This window comes from Eretmochelys imbricata, chromosome 11 (genome assembly GCF_965152235.1).
Source record: "Eretmochelys imbricata isolate rEreImb1 chromosome 11, rEreImb1.hap1, whole genome shotgun sequence".
In the NCBI taxonomy this organism is placed as follows: Eukaryota; Metazoa; Chordata; order Testudines; family Cheloniidae; genus Eretmochelys; species Eretmochelys imbricata.
In genome coordinates, this window is record NC_135582.1 from 67,076,201 (window position 1) to 67,090,369 (window position 14,169).

The 14,169-nt window shown below is 41.5% G+C and overlaps 1 protein-coding gene across 2 annotated transcripts in view; it reads right to left on the bottom strand.

Moving 5' to 3' along the window:
- The window catches only part of IKZF2 (IKAROS family zinc finger 2), a 127,763-nt gene that overhangs the window by 33,652 nt on the left and 79,942 nt on the right, over positions 1 to 14,169 (bottom strand). Inside the window, exons 2-3 of one of the 2 annotated variants that reach the window (XM_077829759.1) lie at positions 8,070 to 8,237; positions 6,510 to 6,532 (exon numbers count right to left, since the gene is read on the bottom strand). In XM_077829759.1, coding sequence (XP_077685885.1) covers positions 6,510 to 6,532; positions 8,070 to 8,237 — 191 coding nt within the window. The remainder of the gene's footprint in view (positions 1 to 6,509; positions 6,533 to 8,069; positions 8,238 to 14,169) is intronic. The other variant, XM_077829758.1, reaches the window with a different exon arrangement.

Consider the following 14,169-nt stretch of genomic DNA (forward strand, 5'->3'; position numbering starts at 1 on the left):
AAGCTATCGAAATCACAATATAAACAAAGTAAAGGAATTATTCACAGTCCCAGATGATGGTATTACAGGGAACAGTAACCTGAAACTAATGAAGGGATAGTGTAAGTTAAATATTAGGAAGAGATTCATAGCTGCAAAAGCAGATGGGTAGGGGCCTGGCATCCCAAGGGAGCTGATAGAAGCCCAACCACTTCAAATGTTAAAGGTATGATTAGATATTCTGTTAAGAAAGACCCCTGCACCATAGGTAACAGTCTGATCACGTTCCTTTGTCTGTCTGTTCCCACTGAAATTACACATACTGTATTGGGGTAGCACAAAAGCCCAGAAGAGGAAGATTTAAACTGGTTTACAGAAGTCAACTCCCCCCGCCAACCCATAAGTAGATTTTAACATATGTTGGGCCTGGTTCACTACCGGGTTACAGGGTCCCACTGGTGTAAAGCTGATATAACCCAGTGGTGAGTCAGGTGAGGCCCCGTATTCTCCATCTAAACAGCAGCTCTAACAGTAGTGTGACAAAATCATGCAAGGGATCAAGGGCCAAGCTGTCTGCCCTGGTCACAGACCCTTTGTGCTGCTTGAGCAATGCAAAGTGGTCAGAATCTGGCTACTGCTGCCAGGCTGAGAACTGCCCAGGTGTGCGTGTGGGGGAACTGTCAGCTGGCACTAAGCTAGCAGAGACCACAGCCACACCAGCTGCCTTATCCCGTGCTGGCACAGGCGGTGGGGAGAGGGGAATGACATTTGAAAGGTAGTGAGTGACATGCTGGTGGAAGAAAAGAGTGCCGCTCCTCTCTGCCAAGTTACAAACGGCACTTAAGAGACCATATTCAGCTGTTGTAAATTAGAGCAGCCCCTCCTTAGATTGGGGCAACCTGAGAGGGAGCCATAACCAGCTCCTTGGATCTACCCTCCCCATGCTGAGCAGAACAGATTGCAGGAGAGAATCTGGCTTAGCATTACCAATGCACCAAGCAGCTCCATAACTCCCGTTTTGTGCATTGGTTGCTGTTCCCATCTATTCTCTGACCCAATGGCCTTCCAGAGGAGTTTTGGATTACCTGGCCTTTACCACACAGCCAGGTAAAACATGTTTATGAGCATGACCATGATCCTTAGAAGATTTGCTGGGGGGGGGGAAAGTGGGAAGAGGGGAGCGGTTGTTGGACTCTTGAATAGTATCAAGTATCTCTCCTTCAGCCCCCTGACCCTAAAGCCCAAACGTGCATGATGTTTTATTTTCTTAAAATCAACACTCATCATTATCAGACAGCGAGTGTTTGGTAAGCCCAGTCCACAGTGCACTGCCCGCATTTGCCAAGGCACTTCTCCTATTTGTCTGTCTTATCTGTAAGAAACAGATCTTCTGGGTTTAACAGCTGGCAATTGACTCATAACTTCTGCAACTATTAGGGAATCTTTAAGAAGGTTTATCTTTTTAAAAACACGATAAGCAAAATAAACTTTCGTCTTATAGTTTGGGGCGAAACTGTATCTCCTTCAGAAAAAGTTGTACAATAAAATCAAAATGTGGTTTTTTTGGGGCTGGGTGAAGGTTCCCGTAGCACTTTTAGAAAACAGTGGTGTGTGATGCTATGGTCACTCAAGAGAAAAGGCTCAAAGGCCCAGATCCTCCAACTTATTTAGGCTCCTAATTTCCGCTGAAAAATCAATGGGAGTTAGAAGCTTAATTGGTCCTTTGAGAATCTGGGAATGACTACAATTTAGTATGGGAGATATATCTCAGTACATAATGGCTGCTCGTGCTAGGGTAGTTGCTGCACTATGAATACTTACTACCATAAAAGTACTCTGAGGATGAAATTCCTCCTTGTGCAGAGGGTCATGCACCACTTAAGCCTTCAAAATTGGGTCTCAGCTGGAAATAAGTGAAGTATGAGCCTTGTTCTGGAGCTCTGCTCAGGAGTGAATTTCACCTTGGGATGCCGGAAGTATGGAAGGCCTTATATCAAATCAACTCCTCTTCCTTTTAACATAGTTTAATCCTTTCACCTTTTCAATTCATATTTAAAACAAGGAACCAGGCACACAGGGAACCTAAGGTTTTACAGACACTACAACTGAGCGCAAGGCTGACTGAAGAAGGTACTGCAAGCACTAATGGGAAAACAGCAGCCATCCCAATGCTGTGTATGAACTAACAACGTTTAAGACTCCAAAGACTAACAAGCAAATAACAAAGCTATTTCATTAAGAGTAAGAGATTAATTCCACTGACTTTAACCGAAACTACACAAGCAAAACAGGCAGAGAAGGAGAGAAAGTCCTGCCTCATTCTGCAGAAGCAGCACCCAGTAAATAGAGCTACATGCATTAGATCATCAAAACAAACTCTCAACAGGTTATCAAACCCGGTTAGTTGGTGGCGGAAGCAGTTCCTTAACGGTATATAGGCACCTACCTCCCACTGAAAGAAACAAGAGATAGACACGTACATAACTTGGAGGAACTGAGCCTTACAAACCAACCCCTGCATGCATATCACATATTTCTTCTCTTTTCCATAGGGCTGACTCTTGGCTCACGTGTAACTTCTTTTCCATCCATAATGTATTCAACGCAGGCAAGTCCAGCTTAAAATACTGGGCGAAATCCTGGCCCCACTGACGTCAATAGCAAATCTCCCACAGTGGCAACAGCACCACGGACTCAGAGACTTTAAAGTCAGAAGGGACCATCATGATCATCTAGTCTGACCTCCTGCACATCACAGGCCACAGAACCTCCCCCATCCACTCCTGTAACAGACTCCTAACCTCTGGTTGATCTATTTTTCAGTGCTATGCTTGTTCTTGCAATATTCCAGCTGGACTGATTGAGACACTAGAAAGCTCAGACTGAATCATTAGCTCAGGCAGAATTAGAATTCCTCCTAGCTCCTCGTCCACACATGCCCATACCCAAAATTTTACCTGCTCCGTTCCACTGTGAGCGTGTTCCAATGACTAGAGCCCAAGGTGTCACATAAGACTGAAATGGACAGCCCTTGCTCCTCCCTGAAGAATGCTCATGCAAGTAGACCCACTGGTTTCAGTGAGATTACTGGCATGGTGAATGTTCATCAACATGAGGAAGGGGTTCGCAATCAAGGCCCTAAAAAATGAGACTTCAACCCAAGAAGTGTAAAGCAGAGTAAGAAAACTGCCTTTCATGGCTATTTTCTCCATCAGTCATGCCATTTTTCTTGGATGCTGTATGTATTTTGCTAAGATGCAATTTTTTCTGGGCTGTTCTTTTTAAAACAAATGCTCCACTGGCTTCCTTTCGCAAATAAAAAGGATACCATTAGCTCAGTGCTATTGAACAGCTCTTGAATAACAAGCCAGCATTCAAGTACAACAAGGGGAAGAAAGAAAACAACAACAAATATTGTTACAAACAATCATGATAAAAATATTAAAAATGAAAAAAATACCTTGGAAGCATACTTTACATTTCCACCAGTAATCCTTTATGCTATAGACTTATCTATATCTCTCTATATCTATATAGTGCAAAGAATATATATAAAATGTTCTTTTTAACATAGGCTCTTTTGTTATCTATAACACAAAAAATTGAACATTATTTAGGCTGCAAAGTCAAAGCACTCAAAAGTTAGGAAAATGGCAGTATAAAGGCTGCCTGTGTAACCTTAATTCAGACCCCTTGTGCATATGCATTATGACACAGTCCGTAATTACATGATTGCATACTATTTCTTCCACAGGACCCGTCTTATTCAGTGCACAAGATGGACGCTTAAAAAGCAGCTATTTAATATTATATTTTCTCCTCGTTGCTCTATATGTGGCCCCAGGCCTTATTTACTACTTACAGTTTAAGCCCTACTCTGAAGACAGAATTATGAATTTCCTCATAAGCTCTTCTATGACATTCATCACTAGAGAATCTGAGTGCTTCACAGACATTAATGAATTTACTTTCACAAACACCTCTGTGAGGGAAGGGGTGCTATTATCCTTATTTTACAGATGAGGAACTGAGGCTCAAAGAGATTAAGGTCCAACGTATTCACTAATTTTGGGTGCCCAATTTCAGATGCCGAGGATTTGATTTTTCAGAGTACTTAGCACTGAATCTCACTTTATATGTTCAAAGTACAGTTCCCATTGACTTCAATTGAAGCTACGAGTGCATAGCACTTCTGCAAATCAGACTCCCAGAAAATGAGGAACACAGTGTTCGTGACCACCTGTGAAATGTTAGTTTAAGTGACTTGTCGAGCACCACTTAGGAATTTTGCAGCAGAGGCAGGGATAGAATCCAATTCTCCAGGATGGCATTCAAGTGCCTTAACCGTGAGATCGTCCATTATCTTCCAGTAATCCTCTACCTCATTCACTACTCACCTGCCAGCTTCTGCAACACATGATGCAGGGGTCTTAAAGACGACAGCCTCCTTCACTGCACAACCCTGATTCATCCCCGGAGCAAGTCCATCCACATACTGAATGAGACAGAATTCCTAACAGTATACGATCATGTAATTAAAAGACAGTATTATAATGTGTATGTCCAAGGAGGCCACATTAAGGTTGCTCCGGCAACCTTAATTCTGGTATTTCCTAATTTTTGAGTGCTTGACTTCGCAAACTTAATGCTCTTTTAACATATGAGTTTTTTTGGGGGGGAGGGGTAAAAATGCATAACACAAAGCTGAGGATCTCAGTGCACTAGGTAAACACTACTTTGGCCTAACAGCACCTTTGAGAGGTAGGAAAATATTATGCCACTTTGTACAAATGTAAACTAAGCCATAGGGAAGTTAATTATGGCCTGATTTTCAGAGGTACTGAGTATCCAGCCTAGCAAGTGAGTTTAATAGAAGTTCTAGATTTTCAGAATCTCAAAAATCAGGCTATAAACTATGTGCCCAAAGTTCTAGGAGAAGTGTGAGGAAAAGCCTGGAACAGAACCCAAGCTCCTGACTAGCACTGCCATGTCATCACCTTTGTTTCCTGTGAAGTCTTCCCTGGGTACATAAACTGTACAGAAAAGTACGTGTTTAGACTGTGCCCAGAGTCAGAATTCTTGGGCTTTATACCCAATTCTGCTGGACATCTTGGAACAACAAACCTCTCTGTGCCCCAATTTACTTAGCTTCAAAATGAGCATAGAACAGCATATACCTGTGTCACAGCGGTGTGGTGGGACTGTGGGTCCAATACTCCAAATAGTTACTATCCTATTGAATTCCCATGAGTCTCTCTAGTCCCAGTGAAATCCAGTGCATGAGTCTACTCCCATGCATAAGATTATGGATATCCTGTATGGACATCATAACCTTCCTGAAATCAAAGGGGCTACAGATGGGAGAAAATATATACACATAGTTTAGAAGAACTGCAAATGTCAGTAAAAGATAAATAATCACAATAGTATATAATTGTAGGCTCAAACCCCTAATTATTTAAGGCTAAATTATGCCAGTACTACACATGTTCAGTGGTACCTATGTGTTGAGTAATACTTTCATTTTGGGGATACTTGCATTGTAAAGTACTAGTGAATAAGGGTGGGACAGTATAGTTTTTAATGTTTTTAAGTACTCCGAAATCCATGGATGAAGATATTATGCAAGTACAAAGAAAACAGAAATGCCAAAAAAAAAAAAAAGGGGGGGGGGGAATAAAAGGGGAAAACTTTCAACTCAAAATCTATGTGCAGTGCAGTTGTAGCTGTGTCAGGCCCAGGATATTAGAAAGACAAGATGGGTGAGGTAATATCTTTTATTGGACCGACTTCTGTTGGTGAGAAAGACAAGCATCACAGCTAAATGCACTTAGGTGTGATGCTCTAAGTACCTTGCCCAGACCTGAAGAAGGGCTGTGTGTGGCTTGAAAGCTTCTCTCTCTCTCACCAACAGAAGCTGGTTCAATAAAAGATATGAACTCAAAATCTATTCAGTTTAAAAAAAGTTAAAAGAAGTTCCAGGTACTTTAGCTGCTGCTGAGATGCTAATTTCTATGGGTTTACAATCACATTTTCCTATTTTTAAAATGTCTTCCTTTCCTCCTTTGTTGTGTGAAAGACCCACACACAGAAGAGGGGAAAACTGACTAACAGACTACACAGGGGAAATAGTGAAACTGTCTAAGTGGTGTCATAAACACAAAGTGCCGCCAAAATTGCAGACTAAACAAGCTGAAAAACTAGGTGTTTAAAAAAATTCACCAGTCTCTTTCTCCTAAAGTACTCCTGGGTATTTCCTGTTATGAAAAGTATGTAAACAATATTTCAGAGAAAAATGTGATTTTAATTTGATGGTGTCCTTTTAATTATTAAAAATCATTTTAAGGGTTAAGAGTTTCACACACACTGAAATAATGGGCCAGATCCTCAGCAGTGCAAATAAATCACGAGAGCTGTGCTTAAGTGGAGCAGTGCTGATTTAAACCAGCCCAACTTGGATCTGTAGTGCTTTCACTTAAGACCAGACTGAGGTCTCATATTTCATCATGATCTTCATTCCCAGGTTTCACTTCTGATGTATCTAGTTTTATGACTAGAGAAGGGAAAAGAGGCAAAGACTCTATGAAGTCTACTAGGCTTCTGTTAGACCTTCTAGATCAGCTTCTTTTTCTAGACTATCAGGACAGTCTATTAACATATAGTTAATATGTTGGTGCTCATATAGTGCAGTGAGGGGAGCTAGTAAAAAACAAAATAAAAAAACCCACCTCTTAGATAGAAGACACTCCCTCAAATGAAGCTGGAGTTCAAAACTAAAAAGGCAGAACTTGCAAGTGCAAGTGAATCACTGAGGAGCACAAGACTTAGGCAATTTTTAAAAATCTCACCACTGAACAGCAACATTTCATTCTCATGCAAAAAGTACAAGATCCGCCCTATATTTTCACACAGGAAATGTGAAGAACCTATATCTAGGTAACAATATCTATAGTCATCTTATGAAAATGATCTTAAACCATAATGAGTGTGTTTTTGTAATATGGGTTATTTTTTGCCATGATTCATTTTTGAAAATAAAAATATTTGTTCTTTCTACTATATTTCAAGCGGTTACGGTCAGAACAATGTGTGAAATTCATCGCATGATACTCCATATGTATTTTTTGCTGGGTACTTCTGTGTACCAAGAATCACATATTACAATTCATTAAACAAGTTCATCAGTAAAAAGGTAAGTAGAACAGTTTCCAGACAGTCTAATTATCTCTGGTCATTCAGCAATTAAAACACAGTCTCCTGTAAATGATATCCCCCCAAAAGATGAACATTTTAGGGGGACAGATAATGGTGGGGGATTTTCACTTTTTTTCAAGGGTGAAGGGGTGGATTGTGTCTGGCTACCCCATAAGTGAGGAAGTTGGGCAAAGAGTGTACAAGTAGTCTGGCCCCTTGAGATGCCCATGTGCAGGGGCCAGACACAACATGCATGACCCTCAACACAGGGACTGCTACAGTCAAGTGCCACTGACAGCACTGGACTCCTTAGCGGGAGCCAATGGGGGTTTGAAAGGATGTGACCATAGCTCCAGTGGAGGTGGTTTGAGCGGGGGGAGCATACAATGCATTCTCTACAATGGGGGTGCAATTGCTGCATCCTCCTTATACTTTAGGAGGCATTGTGGCTTAATGGCATGCCTGAGGCCTACAAGTAACTAGTATCTATAAATCTTACCAACGTATGGAAGTTACTAGATGTCAAGAGGGAATGTGACATGAATAGTAAAATACATTATAAAAATGAACTAATTTGTTCTGATCCGTCTTTGAGATTTTACAGATGCTTAGGGCTTAAGATGTTGACGCAATCTAACGCTGAAGTCAAGATGCATCTAACGAGATGTGCAAAGGGAAATGTGTCAGCATCCATGCAGGAGCTCATTTGTACAAGAGGTAGGTCTGAACCACAAAGTTCTGATTTGGATTTTGGGTTTCCCCAGAGTTCAGGACTCGGTGTGTCGGGGAGCCCAGAACTAATTCACCAGGAAACGTGGTTGCAATTTCATAACCTACTTTGATTTAACAGTTACAAGGAAGAAAACAAGAAGGAAGAGGAGACATTCAAGGCTCACCAGAGTGCGTCCTGAGGTGTCCTGTGAGGGCGTCCCTTCTCCGGCAGGCATAGCTGCAGAAGGGACATTTGAACGGTTTTTCCCCAGAGTGCAACTTGATGTGCCTCAGCAGGTTCCCCTTCTGCGTAAAAGAAGCTCCACACTGGTTACAATGGAAGGGGCGCTCACCTACAGTGGAGAGAATCATCAAGAAACCATCGAACACAGAACACACAGACCCAATATCCTATTGCTTGTAACGGAATATAGTGTAGCCATGTCAAAGTCCACTCTATCACCCAATTTTAACCCACAAATCCTTTGTCTAATATCTTTGTAACATGGGACTTGCTGATGCTAGGGGCTCGCACTTCATGATGATTGTTGGCAATGTTTTCAAGAGTGGTTTTGGGCACTCAACCTGAGATGCTTTAAGAGGCCTGATTTTCAAAAAGTGCTGAACATCCACCCTCTAAAAAAGGTGTCTCAAGCTGGGCGACCAAAACCACTAATCACCATGGAAAATTTAAGCCCACTGCTATGCTGCTATCTCTCTGGCTTGTAAATATTTTTATTATAGGACCCATCCTCGGAGGGGTTTAGAACAGTCACAAAAATTTACTTTGGATAGCTATCACGGTCTCAATGTAAAACAAATTACACATTCTTTCTTATTTTTTAAAATAATTAAAACCCCCTTTTAAGGCTCCTCTGCACTGCTAGAGTCATGCAACGGGTCTCTGGTGTAAATGAGAATCCGGCCCAAATAGCTTTGGTAAGTAGCAAACACGGGGAGAAAAGCTGCACCCTAGAGAAATGAGAAGTAAACAGAGTTGGTTTTTAAATAACATTTATTTAAAAGTTATCTCTATTATGAGAGTTTTGTCTTAAAGTAGAAATTAATAAGGCTTTAATAAATGTATTTGTGTTGCCATTAAAGGTTTGATTTAACCTGGGATGGTTGTGCTTTTGTTCCCAACCTAAAAGACACAGTTTTTGATTAGATAAATAAATAAATAATAATAAAGTAGGAAACCTGAAAAAAACCACAAAGGTTTTGTGAAATGAAACACAAAACATACACTATGTGATCCACTTTGTAACATACTTAGTCTATCTCAATTCAACACGGCATTTAAGCATGTGCTTAACTTTAATCATATGCTTAAGCCCTATTGGTTATAAAGGAAGTCAAGGGGATCGAAGCATGTACTTAATATCAATCCTATGCTTAAGTGCTGTAGTGAATTGGGGTCTTAGACACTGAAACGCTTTTATTAAGGCCTTGATTCAACAAGATACTTAAGGATATACCTAACTTTCAGCATGCCAGGAGTATTGTTTATTTTTTAAACTCATCTCCTATTACAAAGCTTTGGCCAAATTAGTCCCAATGTGGTAAAGGCATGTTTGGTTCGATAATGAGCTAGCTAGAGAGGAGTATTAATCTTTTAAAAAAAAATTGACAGCATTCTGTAATCAATTGTCCAGTTTTCTAGTATTTTAGTTCCACAGTTTTGCCCCCTTTTGAGGCAATGATCTGTGACACAACCTCCTTCCCAGACATAGATTTAGGGCAGAATCTTGACTTTCATCTGTAAATGACAAAAGAGAGGGAAGGAACTCAACTATGCCATCAGCCACATTTCAGCTTCTTCTCCCCATTCTGGGCTCAACGTATGACCTTTGTATTTAGGATCAGTCATGTTGGCTAAGTAATGGAAATGTTCCATAGCTTCACTGAATCATTTTTCCAATTTTGCTGTGTGTGGTTCCATTTTGTTGTTGTTAATTACATTAAGACACATTTACATGGCATCTGCAACAGGACTGTCATCAACCTGTAATCTGTCACATCCCTTTAAAACCTTTGTCAATTGCTTTTGTAAGATTAATGGCCCCTCTTTGCATAAAATGCATGCTTTGTTTTCATCAAACTACTTCTTATGTCTACTGCAAATTCCATCATGTGTGTTGGATACCAATTTAGAAATGTAATCTTCCTGAGAGCATGACTGAGTGTTATTAAGAAGCTGGGCCATAAATCCTCATTTTTTCAGTCAACCAACCGCTGATGGTAATTGGGGACTCTTTTTTTTGAACTTTCACAATGTGCTTTAGGGACTGGGTTGGGTGTTACTTTTCTCTCAGCAAGGTTGAAATAGTGTGCTGAACACCCACAATTGAGAAGTCTAAGATTCTATTTATAAATGGCTTACGAAGCGTTAATAAATGAGTAATAGATGCAATAAACATGTTACAGACATGAGTTGTATATATTATTGATGGTTATAAACATGTCAGTAGAAGGCAATATCGATTGTTATAAGTAATCTCTTGACCTTTTGGACTCTATAGTTATGTATAATAATTGACTAGCCACTTATTAAAACCTCTATTCATTATTTAGTAACCCTTTATAAACTATTTAGAAATGGAACATTAATGTCAAGTGTAACCAAAAAAAAATTTCTAGTACGAAAAAACTTAAATATACATTATATTTTTAAAAACATCTCCTCGCTCTCATCCCAAGCAAAAAATTAAAACTCCTTCAAACCACTGGATTATTTTTTCTGAAATATTTTTTCACACCTTGGACATAGACCCCCCCCACCCCCCCAAAACACAAACTAACAATCCAAATTTCTGAAGTGTGTGGTTCCCTAGAAAAGTAAACTGAAGTGTCTATATGCTCTCGGATTAACTGTAGGTTCCGTACATTCATTTCAACCCCTTGGCACAAAGAAGAGATAGACTTGGTAATAGTTACAGATTATTCCTTTTTCTGAGGTCCTTCCGCTTGTGGACTAGTCTGATGATACCTCAAAAATTTCATAAATGATCTGGAGGATTTTGTGGATTGCACTCTCAGCAAATTTGCGGATGATACTAAACTAGGAGGAGTGCTAGATACGCTGGAGGGCAGGGATAGGATACAGAGAGACCTAGACAAATTGGAGGATTGGGCCAAAAGAAATCTGATGAGGTTCAACAAGGACAAGTGCAGAGTCCTGCACTTAGGACAGAAGAACCCAATGCACCGCTACAGACTAGGGACCGAATGGCTAGGCAGCAGTTCTGCGGAAAAGGACCTAGGGGTGACAGTGGACGAGAAGCTGGATATGAGTAAACAGTGTGCCCTTGTTGCCAAGAAGGCCAACGGCATTTTGGGATGTATAAGTAGGGGCACAGCCAGCAGATCGAGGGACGTGATTGTTTCCCTCTATTTGACATTGGTGAGGCCTCATCTGGAGTACTGTGTCCAGTTTTGGGTCCCGCACTACAAGAAGGATGTGGATAAATTGGAGAGAGTCCAGCGAAGGGCAACAAAAATGATTAGGGGTCTGGAAAACATGAGTTATGAGGAGAGGCTGAGGGAACTGGGATTGTTTAGTCTGCAGAAGAGAAGAATGAGGGGGGATTTGATAGCTGCTTTCAACTACCTTAGAGGTGGTTCCAAAGAGGATGGTTCTAGATTATTCTCAGTGGTAGAAGAGGACAGGACAAGGAGTAATGGTCTCAAGTTGCAGTGAGGGAGGTTTAGGTTGGATATTAGGAAAAACTTTGTCACTAGGAGGGTGGTGAAACACTGGAATGCGTTACCTAGGGAGGTGGTAGAATCTCCTTCCTTAGAGGTTTTTAAGGTCAGGCTTGACAGAGCTCTGGCTGGGATGATTTAGTTGGGGATTGGTCCTGCTTGGAGCAGGGGGTTGGACTAGATGACCTCCTGAGGTCCCTTCCAACCCTGATATTCTATGATTCTATGAATTCTTTGGCTTTTACAAAGGCAAAACTCAACCCAACAGTCATGTGGCTAAATATTTAACTCCTCACATGAGCCAAACTCCCACTGAAGCTTACTGCCCTATTCACAGTTGACCTGCAATTTACGTAAATCATTAACACCAGTGCAAAGTGGATATAAAATGTTACCACTCTTGATCTGTTACTGTTCTACACCCACTTTGCACTGGTGTAAATGACTGCACAAGGTGTAAGGTGAATTGGGCCCTGGGAATTTGGACCAAGTGGATTTGGCAGGCTGTGGCCCTTTGTAATGAATTTTAACTATATTATATATAGAAGGCGTGGCCAAACTGTGCCTCATGAGCCACATGCGGTTCTTCTACCGTTAAAGTGCAGCTCTCCGCCTACCAGATCGTGGCGGGGGAGCTCGGGGCTTGTGTCCTGCAGCAGGGTGATGGGGCTAGGAGCTTCTCCCAGAGATGACTGGTGCCTTCTGAAAGCGAGGGGTGGGGCACAATTTAAAGGTTCAAGCCCTATAGCTTGGGCCCACCCCAAGCATCCTCCCCCTCTTACCCTCAGTGGCCCCTCCCTGCAGCTCCCAGGTGCTAGCTCCCTGTGGACAGGCAGCCGCAAACAGCTGGGAGCTGCAGGGAGGGGCAGCTGCTTTAGCTTCCTGGGGAAAGGCAGTGGCAAGAGCAGCAGTTCTCCCTGCAGCTTCCAGCTGTCATGCAGGGAGGTGGCCTGGTGGTACCATGTCTCCGAGGGGGGCCAGCAAACCCTAGCAAAAATCTGAGTGGGCGTGCGAGTCCACATGCCCTCCTCCCGCACGTCACCTCTGGCTTCTACCCAGCAGGGAGGGAGGTCTCAGGGCTTCAGCCTTACAGAGCTCACCTCCTGGGGCTCAGCTGAAGCTCCGAGCCCTGGCAGGTGCACCCCGGCTCTTGAACTTCTGAAGATCATCATATGCAGCTCGGAGGGTCAGTAAGTTTGTCCACCCCGATATATAGCACCTTTGCTATAGACTTTACAATAGCACAAATTAGTACTGCTGATCATTTGAAATTATACAATCTGAAACCAGGACGATGTACTGATGAACTTCCTATTAATGTTTTCAATCTTTTACAATATAAATAGTTCAAACATTCTCAAGAAGCAAACCTGCTCCTTCTCTGCTTAACTGGACTGCTTCCACGTACAGTCATTCCCCTTAATCACTTCAGCACGCAAGTGATGGGCAGAAGTTTCAGTCTGAGTTATCCTCCTTTATATTTCATCCCACCGTGAAATACAACCATGACATTCTCAGCATCAAAACAGCAGTTTAACTGAGGACCAGGGGTATATCCAAAGCTGATCTGCTGCTTTTAGTGAGACTCCAGTCCAAACAGCTTGCAAAGTATTGAAGACAATATGAATAGCCCGCATAAGAAGACAGGTAAAATAAGTTTCCTTCAAATTCAATGAATTGCTTCCTGCACAGAACTGCCACTTGCTTTTTAAAAAAGCTCCATTCATTCTGGAGATTTTAAATGGGGAATGAATGAGATGGAGGCATGGCTGTACCAAATTGCTGTTATCTAGGTTTCCAAACACATTATACCTGCATACTCTGAGCCCAGTTTAGCGCTAGAGTCTAACCCCTCTGTTAACAATGAGCAACACCTCTCTCCATAACTTGTCTCACTGAAGTCAACAGAACTGTCTGCAAACTAAAGCAATGGGCTTAATTCTCATTTGCACAAAGGACCTTTTTACATTGCTACCAGCAGTGCATGTTAATTAATTAAAATTAATTGAAGTGAGTGTTAATGTAATTATTTTGCACCTGCCCTTAAGGCTCCTTTTCCCTACTAGAATGGTATAAAGCAGCCTTTGTGTAAATGAGCCTCAGGATCAAAATAGTCAGGATCAGACTGACTAAAGGTGTCAAAGTCTGGACCATAGAAATAAAGGGATTTTGATTTTGACAATTGTTTATTTTGCAGACAAGTTTGCTGTTAAAAGAATGTATTACGCACTGAAAGATGGATACTCACAAAACAGCCCTCTTCACCTCCTCATGCTAAATTGCTATGCCCAGGGAGGTATGAAAAAAAGTGTTCGTTTAGCGTTAATGATCACGTTAATTTTTCACATAAAGTTGTTTTGGGTTGTTTTAATTAAACTATCTGAAGAAATATTTCCTCTGGTGCGTTCGTTGCCTCAACTGCTCTGGGAGCACAAACAAAATGGTAGCTGTATTGCTAATCTACCAACAGCGAAAGCAATCAGCCTTAATCTGAGCAAAATAAAAAGTGGATGAACTCATTCCATTTCCATATTTGTTGTTTTGAATCCTTCTGAGCTTCTTGGTCTAGATGTTTACCTA